Source organism: Chaetodon auriga, chromosome 21 (genome assembly GCF_051107435.1).
Source record: "Chaetodon auriga isolate fChaAug3 chromosome 21, fChaAug3.hap1, whole genome shotgun sequence".
In the NCBI taxonomy this organism is placed as follows: Eukaryota; Metazoa; Chordata; class Actinopteri; order Chaetodontiformes; family Chaetodontidae; genus Chaetodon; species Chaetodon auriga.
Genome location: NC_135094.1, coordinates 5933925 through 5949691, shown reverse-complemented (window position 1 = coordinate 5949691; position 15767 = coordinate 5933925). Strand labels below are relative to the sequence as shown.

The 15767-nt window shown below is 45.2% G+C and overlaps 1 protein-coding gene across 1 annotated transcript in view; it reads left to right on the top strand.

Moving 5' to 3' along the window:
• Nucleotides 1-15767, top strand: part of gli3 (GLI family zinc finger 3) — a 92425-nt gene that overhangs the window by 13434 nt on the left and 63224 nt on the right. Inside the window, exon 2 of the mRNA XM_076761511.1 lies at nt 3719-3892. Coding sequence (XP_076617626.1) covers nt 3760-3892 — 133 coding nt within the window. The 5' untranslated portion in view covers nt 3719-3759. The remainder of the gene's footprint in view (nt 1-3718; nt 3893-15767) is intronic.

Below are 15767 nucleotides of genomic sequence, written 5' to 3'. Positions count from 1 at the left end.
CCAACCACCGACAAGCACTTCCACTGTCTCCTTAAGGGGCCTCATCCCCTCACTGACCTTATCCAATGCAAACACATGCAGCCTGAGCCAGCGCATTCTGTTTTATTGCTAGATTCAGCTAATCTTACCGACGGGCTTAGACTCCTCCCCCCTCTTTGCCCCTCCGTGTTTTAGTTATTCCAGCTGTGCAGGAGCCCTTAATGTTGTTGGCATAGCTGCGAAATGTGCAAAAACACACATTGTACACACAGGAAAACATGTGCAGGCATGCAGGGGCACAGCGAGGTGCGCACACATGCATGCACACATACATGAACACACACACACACACACACACACACACACACACATTCTCATGCTCCTCCCTTTCTCCATTCATTTTCTCCCCCTCTTATCCCACTTTTGCTCACAATCTCCCTCAATCGTCTCCATCTCCCATCTCTCCCCTCCCCTCTAACTGGCTGCGCTGCAGCGCGTTTGTGCCGTGTTGATAAGCCTAAGATAGCAGATCTCGGTGGTCGCTGATGTAATGATGATGAATGCTGCAGCACTGCCAGTCCCCCCCCTCAGGGGGCCCTCGACGCTGAACAGTCGCCCTAATGAAATGAACACAAATACAGTACCCCGTCTGTGAGGGGGGGTGGCCAAATCTAAGAAGACACTTCAAGAGTTTATATAAAAATGTCCCCCTCGTTTCTGAGTGTGTGTGTGTGTGTGTGTGTGTGTGTGTGTGTGTGTGTGTGTGTGTGTGTGTGTGTGTGTGTGTGTGTGTGTCATGCATTTGCAAACATGCTCCTAATGACAGAACGCAGTGGAATTGGAGGTACACCTAAAGCAGTTTCATAGAATTAAGCTTGTAAAGACGTTGCCTTTAAATAACAAAAGGCGGTGATTTTTTGATAGCGTTAGCAGTCGTTTAAGCTTGCATGAAGAAAAAAAGATTTTTTTTCTATCAAAGGCAAAAGTTTATTTTAGTGTTTCACTTTGATGTGTACAATTTGCGGATGACTTTCAACTCAGTGCCTTTGTCACCAAGGCGTATAATTTATGTTAAATTGATTTGCTTAATGTGCTTATAAAATAAGAATGTTTTTTTTTTTTTTTTTTCTGAGGGAACCGTCTGAATTGTGGTATTTTAAACCTGTTTAATCGCCTCCCTTTCTGTGTGGAAGGATTACAGTTGAGCACAAATAAAGATACACCCTCTTTCTCTCTTCTCTAATTGGGTGTAGGACAGACATTTCATGGGAAAGACATTAATATGAAATTAACATTTATTTTGGGGGAACAACAGCACCCGATGCCTCGTTGTAATTCCCTCTTTTGTGCCAGGCCTCTCTGTCACACCACTGATGCTAATATTTCTGTGCTGTCTCATGTGAATGTATAGAATCTGATTTCTGCATCTTGCTCGTAAATATATTAGTGTTTGCTTCAGTGAAGGTTCAAGGTGCTAAATGAAGGACGTGACACTCAAAGTAATTCTGTTGGGAACTGGGATCAGCGTCTTAACATCAAAAGCGTGAACTCAGAAAAACTTTCTCACATGAGGAAGCGCTCTTTCCGCCTGATAGTGTCTCGACGTAAACACAGATGTGTGTTGGTGAGTGTTTTTGGAGACTTGGTCAGGGCGAAAATGGGCAACACCAAAGGCGAAAGCAGAGACAGGAACATCTGCAGGACTGGGTGTGGGCGTCCAGGTCAGAGGGATTATGGGTGAAAAGGTCCTGCTTTTAATTGCTGCTTTGGAACTGTGGCCTGCCTTGTGGAACACAAAAGGCCGGTCAGACACGCTTCAGTGGCTTGGACTTGTGAATATTTGACCGACCAGTGGAATGCCCCGCTTTCTCCTCACCTCCCCTACAAACCCCAATCCGGACCCTCATATTCACTTCTCTTTCTGCTCTCTGAGCTCCAGTCTGACTCACCTGGGGATGACAGCAAGACACACACATAACACCCATGCACATTCCACGTGCAATGCATGTTGGGAGCTATTTAGTAACAGCCGTAAAGTGGGGGGGGGGGGGGGGGGGGTGGTTCTCCCCCTGTTCTTTTCCCCTTCACTTCTTTTGCTGAAGTTCAGTCATTAGAATGATATAATGACAGTTTCAAAGAGGCTCTTTCTCTGATTGTGCTCTCGTCTCAGTATCTGCTGATGAAAGCGAATGAGTGGCACCTGTGATCAGTTTTCATACTGGGAACTTACAAATATGCACGCGCAGACATACATGCGCCGCACATATTCTAACGATTAGCTCGCTCACGAGACCCCCAGAAATGAAAGCGCTCACTCTGTCAAGCACATGCAGAAGTGATTTGAGATGATATCTCTGCAAGTAGGACAAAAATGTCTTTGGTTGGGGATGACGGCTACACATGTATTCATGTGGGAGTGATTAGAGGACGAGCTCTTGTTTAATTCTGTTTTGATTGGTAAGGGAGTAATTGCATTGTGTTTTTTTTCCCCTTCTCTTGTTTTTTGTAAGCCAGCAATTGCTTACAGATGTTGTTGTCGGGTCAGAATGGAAGACAGACTCTGGTTTTTCAGGGGGTTGGGGAAAAAAAACAAACAAAGCGCGCAGTGTTTGTCTGAAGTTTACCCCTCACCACTTCCCCCTTGCCTTCCCTCCTTGGGGAGTTGGTAAAAATCAGCACCCCCCCCTTCTCTTGTAGTTTCAGCAGCACTCCTCTGTTTGCATTATGGCTGACTTTACTCCTGGCCTTTGTTTCCATACATGTTTAAAGGGTGGAGGACAATTAAATAGTACAGTTGGGTAATTAGCTGGTCTTTATTGGAAAGAAAATGTTAGTCAGACTAAATATTTCCAGTAATTATCCATGAATTATGGAGTCTAAGTAAAGGCTTTGTATTGGACCAAATGAAGCTGTCCTCTACTTTGTGTAAATGAGTGGTTGTTGTGTATCACTGTGTTGTCTCCATAATCAGAGACCTCCATGACCTAGATAGAGTTGAGTTTGTAGACGGCCTCTGAGGTGCTGAACTGAGCAGCATGTCTGCTAGACTGTTGGCTGAACCCCTTCTAAACCCACAGACAGTATTAACTTGAACCACCTTTATTCTTTGAAAGAAAAATTGCCCGGCACCATGATATTCCCAAAAGGGCCTTCAAACAACCCTTGTTTTTTTAGGACTGTGAACGTTTCTCTCTCTGTGGTATCCCCTTAAGGTTTCTCCTTTCTCTGTGGAAAGACTGCTAGAGTAGGATTATCAGTATATCCACAAGCTGCCTTTACTTCTATTCTGAGATATAAAACCAAGGCAGGATGTCCTGCCTTGCTATGTTTATAGAGTTGTTGTTTTTTTTTTTTTTTTGACAAGAAGTCAGAAGTTTAGTGTGACATAGTTGAAAATAAGGTAAGCAAAATTTTGGATATTTAACCGCAGTTGGTGGAGAGGGAGATCAGCTCCCCGACAAGCAGATCAGAGCCCAGCAGGTTTTAGTTAAAATAAATCAGGGTGAGCTGGTGGATTGACCCGTGGTCTGCTCTGGGCACCATGAAAAGGGAGGGTTGGATCTGAAGTTTTCCTCACATGGTTCTCAGTGTTGAAGTCTGTTCTTGAGGAACTCTATTGTTGAAATATTTAACTTACATCAAGCAAAAATAATTCATTTTTATACTTAATGCACTAATCAAACCAATGATTTCCTTTGGTTTTACATCCTCTCCACTCTCACTTCTTCTTCCCCACCAGTTATCCCGTCTCCATGAGGTGTTGAGGAATGAGCAATCGCCATGGAAACCCAGTCCCAGGCCAGTTCAGCAGCTGAGAAGAAGAAGAGGGTGGAGACCATTGTGGCGACCAAGGGCTCATCAGCGCGCAATGACATCAGCGAGAAGGCGGTGGCCTCCAGCACCACCTCAAACGGTACGTGTCACCTCTAACTGCACACTCAGCCCCTGTGGGTGATGCAAATATAGTTTTAGTTTCGGGAACACACCAAAATATGGAGAGATTGATCCATTAGTCAGTCTACCAGTGGAGTAGTTTGAACATGGAGCCCAAAACCATGAGGGAATGTGATGCAGCCTGGAGATTTAAATATCACAACTGAACAGATATTCAGGTTTGTTTTTTCACCAGTTTCAGAAATAAGATAGTAAATAATTTCAACTAAGATCCGGCAATGACTTCTTATTGGTAGAAAATATGGTCTTTTTTGTTTGGATATTGCTGGTGACCAAAAACTGCAGTTCCTTGAATGACCACTTGAGGCTGGTTTCAAAAGTGAGTCAAATCCCATAGACCCCCATATTAAAATGTACAACTTTAGAGCCAAAATCGACATTTTACAGCCTGGTACAAAAAGCAGTTTTGGTCTGTATAGAATTTTTTATTTTTAACTGTGGGCATGGCCACTGTAAGCGAGAGCTAGCTGTGGGGTTTCAACAATCAGGCTTCATTTGGCCTGCATCAGCTCCACCCACGCTTTGCCCATTTTTGGATATGGCCAGCAGTTTGGTGGAGTCGGGCACTGCCAAGATGGGGACAGCCGGATCCACTGTCACTGAGTGTCACAATGCCGATTCAGAAACTCTTGCATGATGACACAGAGACTACATCCATTGTTTTTTACAGCCTATGGTCGCTACACCTACATCTCAAAATAATTAAAATGTGGAGAAATTCATTTCTCTGTGCAGGCTCAGGTAGGTCACATCTGTTAATCAAACCTCACTGACTTGTGACTGAACATTGATCCTTTTTTTATCCTAAATTTAACTAAAGTCACAAAGGCTTTTTTGCACTGATGTATTCCAGACCTCAGTGCGCTGGAGACGGAGGTGTAGCTACCATACGTCACCTGTTATCACTCAACATATGTGAGCACTGGGGGCCACTAACCTACTGGGGATCAAGGAATGTTACTTCGTGCTTAGGTTCTCATTACTTTAACATGAAATTGACCAACTCCCAAAAACATGATCTTAAGATTTATGCATGCGCAGATCTTTGCTTATGTTACTTATGTTGACTTTTCCCCCTTTTCTTGTGGTTCACAGAGAGTCACATACAACCCTCACTGGTAGCAAAACCTTGGCATATTTACATAGCAACGTCTTTGACACATGCTATTAAAAGTGGTGTGGAGCTTACAGTTCATGAAGCCTGTCGCCATTCAGCCTTTCACTCTCAATTCAGATGCTGGAATGAGGAATATTAGATGGTGTTTTCATTTTTTTTTTCTGGCCGAAAAGCCTCGGAGCATCAAGCTAAAGTCATAACAAAACCAAAGTTGAGATCACCAGGGCCTAAGCTGCAGCTGTGCTCATTAGCAGCGAGAGGATTTGGAGGTTTTGGGTGTGGAGGGTTGGCCGTAGTAGAGCTTTCTGTCACCCCCCTCTCTCGACTCAGCTGATGTCAAATGTGATGAACCCAAGTGTGAACAGGAGACAGATACTCAGGAAAGGGTAAATAAGTTGCTCTGACTTGCTTCCCATATGGGAGTTATCACAGGAAGTGGGTAAGGTAATGCATCCTGAAGCGTCTTGGGAACACTCTCACTCTTACTCATTCCCAGATGGCCAGCACTGGTTTATTAATTAAAGGGGCAGCAAGGAGAAAAAAAATTGTTGTGGAAAAAGCATGGATGTAATTTGGCTGCGTGATTGTGGATTTTTCTTCGTAATGTGCTGGTAATTACAGCTCTGAACACATAATGTTTGTCTTGAAAACCTTGCTGGGGATTCTCCTGCACTGACTCAGCCACGTCAGAAGAACCGCTGCAGCTTTAAGCAGCGCTGCACTCCTTACAATACAGTAGTCTCATAATTCACTCGACGAAGGGAGTGGATGATACTTATCTGCAGGGAAAGGTCGCTTTTAGATCCCAATCTCGCTCTTGGAATCAGAAGATATCTTACACATTCTTTGTGTTGTTATAATTACAGCACATTCCCAAGTCGCCCCCAGAACTCATAACCTCTTATCAGGTGTAACCCGACACTCGCCTCAACTTTAACCCCCGTAGCCCCTGCCCGACCGCCTCGATCCAAACAAAAGGTAATTGTGAGCAGCTGTGGAACCCCAGCGACTGGTTCTTCTTAGGAAGGCCCGGCCAAATATTTCCCCCCGTCAAGCAGAGCAGCAGCCCCTGATCTCAGCACAGCGGAGACCCCGTGGTGCACCCGGCAACAGCGTGCTACAATAAGTTGTGAAAAGTGGAAAATAAGCCGGGGGGGCGCAGATAGAGTGCAGAGGGTGGATGTTTAGCTTGGTGTCTCCAAAGCAAACCGCTGCTACCGAGACTTACAACATTATTCTGTGTTGGGATCTGCTTGCGAACAGGTATTGATCACGTTGATCGGAGGCATCAGCAAACTGCACTTTTGCCTGGAAACTGGTTTAGCACTAAAATCTACAACTGTCCTCCTCCTCCTCCTCCTCCTCCTCCACTCTGTCTGACCCTCTTGTCCCTAGTCTGTAAGTTTTGTCCAAGTTGAGCAGGCCCAGAGTAATTATTGAGTCCTGGTAGAGCGTTCCCACATGGTTGGCTAAATGGTGGCTTCATCCTGTGTGCCATTCATCTCTGTGCCCCCTCCTCTTGCACTGACAGCTCAAAAGAGCCGACTGTGCCACAACAATGCTGTGATTGGTGCTCTTTAGGAGGGGTTCAGTGGTGGTGGGGGGGGGCTGCTCTCCCCTCCCACCCTCATCATTCGGCAGGCAGGTGGACCACAAAGTCCCCTGATTCTTTTGTTGGGTCCCGAGCTAGAAAAAAAAAAGATGTCCGTGCTCCTTGCCTGAATAAATCCTGTCGTCATGGGATAATTTGCTAATAAAAAAAAAAACAGGGGGTGGGGGCTAGAGGATTGGTTATTTGAAGGAGAAAGGAAGGGGAAAAAGTTTCTGGTTGGTTGGACTTTTATGATATGGGTGCTGCTGGTTTGAGGAAAGAGACGGAGTTGGTGTAAGTAATAGGATGAGACTTGAAAAAGGTGGAGGAGAGCAACCGAGTTGGGACCTTTTAATGGTCAAGGGTCTCGGAGGTTACGAGTTAAGCCCTGAAGGGCAACAAATGTTCGTCTTTCGTGTAGGTGACCAGAGAAATCACTAAGCAAACGGAGAGCGTGGCTAAAGCGTTTAAAGAAGAAAAAGCGCACTTGAAAAAACCTCCTGATGGGAAGAGAAGGAGGAGTGATACAGAGAGCGGCGAGAGATAGAGGGGCCACCTTCTTTTTAGGCAGCCATTTAAATGATCAACAGTAAATAGAGGGGAATGTCATCTGACAGAAATAAAGTTCCCGTTAACAGCGGGGATGGAAAGTAATTTACAGATACGCTGTCCCCGCCATCTTTGTGCCTCCCAGATAAGGTTTCATTTCAGAAACGGATAGGAGACATTTTCACTTACGGGCCCCCATTCTGGGACACCTGTGATAACAGCTTGTGGACCCCTAATTGAAAATGGGTTTCAAAATGGATTTTCACTTTTCTTCCTCCCTCCTCTCCCCCTCCATTCCCTCCCTCCCTCCCTCATGACTAACCCCCCACTCCCCCCACCCCCGTCAACACCCAGCTCCATCCCTTTTTCCCCTGGCGTTGCCTAGTCGTTGGCAGAGGGAGGCGATATGGGAAGGACAGGGAGGGAGAAGGGAGGAAGGGAGGGAGGCTAGGGGGAAATGGAGCGTTGGGAGCGGATCATCCCTCAGCCTGTGTCACAGCTATGACAGCCGCGTGATCCGTCTTATTAATGAAATCATTGATCACTTGATGGGACTCATAATCAACTGTTTCTCCACTGTGTCCTGCCCCATCTCCTCCTCCTCCTCCTCCTCCCTCCTCATGCTGCCACCTCTGCCTTCCACTTTTTATCCCTGTTTTGCCCCCCTGTAAAACATGAACTGCTTTGACAATCTGACCTTTTTTGTGTGTCTGAAGGAAAGAAAGATTTATATATAATAAATATAGAATTAACAAGAACACCCAGACAGGGCCTCGCAGGAAGTGCTGACAAGTGATTCAGCATCTGCAGATCTGATAGGGATTTTAAAAATGGCAAGACTTGGAAGAAATATGCCCTCGCTTTTTTAAATTGGCCTTTTTTTTTTTTTAGAGGAAACAAGACGGTAGTTATTTTAAGAAATGTGCTTAGTTGTTTGTGCATCTCTACTTCTAAAAAGGTGATTTCTGTCATCTGTATTTGTGCTGTATGTATTTCATGGGGACCCGAGGAGGAAGCAGGGGCCCCTCTGTGTTACCTTACTCTGGGCTCTGCCTGTGGGGGCTAATGAGAGAGGACTGATGGAGGGATAAGGGACCTCATGGGAGCTCTGGCTGGCCCACGGGTCAAACAGCACAATGGAGGAGGCGTTATAGAGCCTGACACACAACCCTACACAGGAAAACTGGCATTTAGTGTCAAAAGACCTCTGTATGGTACATCAATTATACATAGAATACATAAAAACTTATTATACAAGCAGAAGTAAGTACAGGAAAATACTTATTTGTCATTCTTTGTGACATGATTCATGAGGTTTTAGAGATATACAGGTATCAAAAATAAAATCTACCTGTAGATAGAGGTTTGTAAAGTCACACTGGACCCATGTGTGCACACAGTGGGTGTGCTTTTCTTTCGCTGGTGAGCCATAGCCATTTCATGGACCTCTGCACTGAAGGCAATTTCCTGCAGCAGCAGGGGGACAGGCTTTGGCAGAGCCACCTCACAGGGGCCTGAGGCGCAGGATTAGCTTAGCCTCGCCGCTGCTCAGGGCGGAGGGGAACCTCAGCTGCCCGGCCCAGTCCAGCCCAGCCTGGCCTCTTCTTGTCTGGCACGGTTCCGCGTGCCCAGATCTGCCTGCTGGAGCTGGCCTGCTCCTTCACTGCCGGAAGACGCATATAAGCCTCTGCCTCAAGACTTCTGCACGCTGTGGAAATGCCGCCAGGATTTAGCTGTAGTGGAATTGCATCTTTTTTTTTTCTTGGTCAGAGATCGTCCTACTTGTTTGCTCTGGTGGGTGTAGAAAGAAACATGGCTTTGAACCTCAATGAAAAACTTAAAATTAGCCTTCAAAGGACAATTTTTTTTACAAAACAGGTCTGGTTTTTATAGTCTTTCTATCAGTTATGATAACTTTGGACTCACCAAAGCAGTTGCTGTGATCTGGGAGCTTTCTCTGACTTCATATATACAATGAAGTCAGAGAGGGCAAGAAACACGAGATGTCAGACAATCAGACATGACGTAAATGAGATTATTTAAACAACTTTTTTTGGATGGATAAAACCCAAAGTGAGTGAAATGTCAGTAATATTCCTTTGTTGCACTGGAAAACTGGACAGATGCACAACTATGGTAAGTACAGCAGGTCAAAGTTGAACAGGAAACTGCAAACTATGATGGATGTTTGTAACTGACAGTTGGGATGATAAATATGTTGCCGGCCTTGGGGTTTTCTTCCAAGTATGTTTGGTGGCCTGGGAGTTTACTAAAGACCTGCATGATTGTGTTGTGTGCTTGGACTTTTTTTTTTAGCAATGCTGCATTCCCAGCAAGCACAGTGTTATTATTTCCAATGGAGATGATGGCCGAAGCTACAAAAATGACACCCAAGTTGTATGTTGTAGATGAATTTCGCTGTAATTTGCACCGATTATGGAGCACAATCTCAGTTTTACATGTCAATCATAGATTTTTAATTCTAACAGGCTGTGATAACTCATGCTGGCCATCACAATGGCTCCTTAGAAGAAACTGAGATCATTTTCACTGACACGCTGAGAGCCAGAATGGCCTGGGGGTCAGGGGTCACCCGGGTCAGGGACAAGTCTCTGAACCAACGACCAGCCTCACAAAGACAAATCAAGCCGCCCTGTGTGAGAGGACCAGGGATTCATCGAACATCCCAGCCCTGCTGCAGCCCAGCGGCACTGTGGCCCTGCCGGATGTCGCTCCTCTCAGAGAGGGAGGGGAGGCGCAGGGGCTTCTAAGGGCCCCATAACCTCATAAACCCATAAAGTGGGGAAAGAGCACTTGATTATTCTACCACTCTGTCCATTTGTCGGTAGGCATCAGTGGCCTCCCTCCTGCCAGGAGCAACAAAGCAGGAGTGTCCTGACCCTGCCAAGAGGATTTATTGTGGTGTGTTCTTGTCCGCGTCCTGTCTGTTTTGTTTGCTCGCTCACACCTCCTCACCACAGCCGGGTTCTTGTTGAATGGGACTGAGGGTGAAGTAGCAACTAGTGGCCTTGCCACCAGTGTTGGAGTTTGTGTAAAAGAATGACTGTGCAGGGCAGCTCATGAGCTGATCTTATTCATTCTGTATGTGGTTTTATTGACTCATTCATACACTGTATGCAATGCATTTTAAGACATGTTCTACTTTTTCATTTTTTAGTGTGACATATAGTGAAAAGGACATTAATGAGAATCATTACCCTAACTTGTGAGTAGTTGGTTCTCTATATGCCAAAAAAAATACACAAAAATAATGCATCATTAGTTTAAATACAACAGGCATCCAGAGAGGGACTTGTCGTGGATATTGAGTGGCGTTTATAGCATTGGCTACCCTAAACCCCATATACCACCAACCCCCTTGCCATGCAGCTAACGTTAGCGGGCCTATGAGCTGACTCTGCCCGGACAAGGAGCTCCCAGTGAACATGGCAGGACTAAAAACAGTATGCAGAATGTTGTACCAAAGTGATTGTCCTGCCATGTTTGGCTCCTAGCACCCAGGGCCTGAGTCAGCTACTAGGACTGCTAGCTACACAGCTAACTGAGCTAACTAGCTATGGGCAACTACGCTTAGCAGTTACTTTAGCAGCAAGTAAAGCTATCTGTCCATCAAAAAACTCAGTAAATCACCTCAGTACTGTAACCTTATTCCCTGTCGTCAAACTGGCCCCTGTTGATTCAGTGTTCCTTGCGGCCGTGTTCACTGGGAGGCTACTAATTAGCTGCGGTTAGCGTTACTTTAGCAACACGTGAAGCTATTTGTACAGGGCAGCATTAAGAAAAAAAAAGATTCTGACTTCATATCAACTTCAAAGAAAAGCTAAACGCAAAAAAATACTTTTAATGTATGGCGATTATATATATATGATTAATAATGTAGTGTTTATATATATATATGATATGATATGATTAATAATGTAGTATTTATATCTTTTACATTCTTTCCCATCAAATACATAATACAAACACATACCTAAATAAAAAGACTTAAACAAAACATTTCTGGCATTATTATTTTAAGAGACATCATCTGTGGATATAGCATCATTTTTGGAGCCTGACTCTTATTTTTTTTGCGTCCTGTATATTCAGGCCACTTTCGCTCAACACTAAAAACTCACTGGATTAAATCAAGACATGCTTTGAGAGAGCAAAAGGCCCTATACCCCCTAATCTCTCTCCCCTGACCTCCACACCCTCTGGGCCTTGACTCTCACTCCTCTCCCTGCTCCCCCTCCCCTTTCCCCGCCCAGCTCTCTCCCTCGCAGTGCGAAAGAGGAGCTAGGATCAAAGGCCATAAACCATGGCAGTGATTTCTGGTGATTGATTAGAAGCAGAGGTTGAGAAGCAGCAGCTCTCTCCCCTCCTTTCTTCCCACCCTCCGGTGCTGCGGACGCATTCTCCCAGGGCTCTCGTAAATAGCTCAGGCTTCAAGTGTGAAAAGAGTTGCCTCGATTGGCAGACAGAGCCCAGAAACACATCCGTGCCGGGGCGGCTTGGCCAGTTTTTCTGCCTCTTCCTCCTGGATGGCAGGGGGGTGTCAGTTGATAAGAACCATTTGTTGTCTTGCTTGGATCTGGGGAAGGACAGTGTAATCCCCTCGCCCTGGTTTGTTCGCAGAGCTGGAGGAAAAGAGCAGAGGAGAGGAGGAGGAATTGATTTTCAGAGAGAGGGCATGCGGAGAATTGAACTCAGATGTGTAGCAGAGGCAGGGTTTGAAAGAAACATTCTACTTGCGGGGAAACAAATGTCTGTAGCTTACAGCACAGGGGCCGTGCAATTTGAACTTGAGCAAGTCCTTCTAATGTTAATCAATTGCATAGCTGTCTTTCACCGTTGTCTCTCCCCGCCTCCTCCTCCTCCCCCTGTCCTGAGCCCAACTCGCCTGGAGGCCTCTTGACAAGCAAGTTGTCCTGTAAAGGCATTTTAATAGGCCATGCCCATTCAGACGCATTGAGATTAATGCTCGAACCGCATGCATGCTTTTGCACAGAGACACAAATACACATGCACCTCTCTGCAGTCTTTCCTAGCCTGCCTGATCTCACCTGGAGCTGCAAGTCTAATGATGTTCGGAGTGTGGGCCTCGCAGCGACAGCTCCAGTCCCGGGGAGATGTGTCTCATGTCAGACTTTGCGCCAGACAGACTCCAATAAGGAAAGGGGGTCGGTGGTGGGGTGGGGTAGGGTGGGGTGGGGTGGGGTGGGTGCTCCTCAACGCAGCTGGAGCACAGCCAAAACTAAAAGTGCAATTCTCTGAAGGTTTTGTTTTTCCTCTGTGGTATTTACAAAGTGATTGAGCGCATTTTTGAGTGTCATGGAGTATCTCATTACGCTCTTAAAAGCTTTTTATCCATCCACATGCTCTGAGATATGTACACATGCATTGCATACTGTAGATACTCGGTCATGCATGCATGCAGACACATAATCTCTCATTTTCTCTCACTTTCCTCGACGGCACCGAACTGTACATACACACACTTGTACACACTTGGTGCAGCTGGAGGATGGGCCGTCATTATTAACTGTTTGGCGACCTCATGACTTCATCTTCGGTGCTGTCAGAGGCGGCCCACATTATGTCTCCGCTCGGCTCAATGGGCTCTTTGTTCTGGCTTGGCTCTGGAGCAGCTCAGCATGGGGCTCTGGAGGGAGGGAGACGGGTGGACGGAGGGAGGTAGTGGAGATTTGGGAAAGACATGGGAACCGGGAGAAAACATGGGAGGATGAGGCATGAGATCAGGAAATCAGGAGTGAGGAAGAAAAGATTAGCGGGAAGAAAGTGTGAATGAGATACAGAAGGTGGTGTGTAGAGAGGCAAATGCCGCATGCCACAGGTGAATCCTAAGATAAAGAGGCGAGTCTTTTACCGTGATAATTTTAACACTGCTCTCGTTCCGTCCCGCTGAAGGCCAGATTATGAAGGCAACTTGTCATCAGAGCTGCACCGGCCATGGTTGTGTGGAATGTGGGATTAATGGCAAAGTAATGCGGAGATTAGAGAAGGAGGCGAGAGCGGAGCTGGAGGGGAGGATTCGACTGCCGGGAGTGACAGGAGAGGTCATACATGAGGAGAGCTCATTACAGAGAGAGGACAGCAACAGGAGGCAGAGACACGGGGAGAGACACAGGGAGCAAAGGCAGTGTTAGGAAGCCACATGATGTGTGACCAGGCAGTGGAGCAACTGACACTTTTGCAGACTTTTTTCAGATTTTATAACCAAAATCTATAAGCCTGATTCCAAAAAGGGGATGCTCTGCGCCAAACGTGTGTAAACGAGTGCAGTCATTGCAGACAAACTGTATTTACTGACAAGAATGACTGAGCCTTTCCAGGATGCCCCTTTCATACCCAATCATGATACTCTCACCTGTTACTAATGAACTTGTTTACCTGTGGAATGTTCCAAACAGGTGTTTTTGGAGCATCCCACAACTTTCCCAGTGTTTAGTTGCTCCTGTCCCAGGAGCAACTAAACATGTTGCTTGAAACATGTTGCTGCATCAAATTCAGAATAAGCACATTTTTACAAAAATCAATGAAGCTGATGAGCTCAAACATTAAATGTATTCTTCTTCTTTGTACTGTTTTCAATTGAGCATATGTTAAAAAAAAGTTTAGCAAAATGTTCTGTTTTATTTATGTTTTACACAACATCCCAACTTCATTGTAATTGGGGTTCTACAATCGATAAGTCAAAACATTATCTGCTCTGTTGTCTTTCTTATGTCATGGTGCCATTATCAGGCTGGATTCACTTACACTTTCAATGATGTGGCCAGATGTATGCTCTGGACATGTTTTCCCCATTTATTTATACGATCCTCCATGTTCTTCATCATAGAAACTTGAGATTCTCTCTGATAAATGGTTGTTTGATTACTATCACAACTTTGTTCCCATGTTTTTTTCTGTCACTTTGGTATGAAGAATATCCCTGAAAGTCACCGGTTGGATGAGTTAACATGGGTCTACAAAGTGTGACCTCTCACCTCAGCCTCTCCATTAACGCTGCTAAAAAACAGAATTTTAAGCTCAGCTGTTGTTTCGTGCTCCTTCGAAGTCATACACATCAGATTTCTTTCCAAAACAGTTGCTCATCTTTTTAACCTCATGCCTATCCAAAGGCCTCCACTGCCAGTTACCTAGTTATGGAGAAAATTGAAAGGATTTGTTGCTCTGAAATCTTGGACACCTCAAATAACTCCTCTCTCTAACACACACTACAATGTACAGCAGACCTGGTGTGTGTGGGACTCAGTGACACTGACACATACTGGCTGATCTAACCTGTGACATACAATATGATTGCTCCAGTCCATCATATCGTCCAAACCTGCAACTTTCACCCTGTGTTGTCATTTTTATTGCACTACAGAGCCACTTATCTAATCACACAGAAAGTCTGGAGCCTTTTCCTTTCCCCTACTCACCTCCATCCTCCAGCACCTTCCAAGCAGACGGTGGTTAAGTCTGTTTGGCCAACACAGCAGATCCTCTAATCTGCAGAGCTTTCCCTGCCTGCTGCAGACACTGTAATGAAGGGGTCCAGGTTTCACCTGTATTTTAAGGGGGAGAGGGGTGAATGACACCCTGTTTATTAAGCGGGCACTCCCATTCATATCACACGCTGGGGGCGGGTGAGGGTCAGGTCTGGGATTTCGTAGCCAAACCGTCAGCCCTAATGATGATGATAGGATGTTGGAAGGCAAATGATGATTGATAGGTTTATAAAGGCTTCTTTGTGAGGTTGTTTGGCACCTTTTAGGTCTTGATGGGAAAAAAATGTGGAAAATGAACTAATGTTATTTTATATAATTAATGTGTCAAGCTGTAAATGCAAAAAGTTGATTCAATTAGATTTGGCGTTTTTTAACACCAGGTGACTTAATGTGTGTGCAGAACAGCCCCTCATTGTGGGAGCAGAGTGCGGGAGTCAGTTGAGTTGGGTTATTTTTATGACATTTGGCTTGTAGTTTGGAATTCTGATTGTCATGCTCTCTGGTAAATAGACCTTGTGTCCAAATGTGATGGGTTAGAAACTGTAAGCATTACCAGCTGCACCATCAAAGGCCCAGGCATGCTGTTCATTTAACCCAGATCAGTCACACTCATGTGTAGCCCCTGATTCAACCTGTAATGTAGACATTCAGCAGAAGGCATTAGACTGAGACTAATGTAGAGTTATGAATGAGAATGAACTCCCAGCACCTCTCAACCTGTTATCAGTCAAGGGTTATTGACTTCGTTTTAACATGTTTGGCTGTGGTGCTGTTGGAAATTAATACAGATGTACAATGAATAACATCATCATCATCAAACAGGCAATTCTGTGCCAGCACACAGAAAGTATATATTGCCTAAATTTAAGATATTTCCTCTCACTTAGATTTCACTTTTTGCAGTGTGGCATCATGTCACTGTTTTATTCTTCTTCTTACGTTTTCTGACAACAGAACAATATGTAAATGAGAACAACTGAATTTTAGTTCAGCAGGAGGTCACAGATAGCAAGAGGGAACGGAACAACCTGAATCCTTCATTAATGTGACT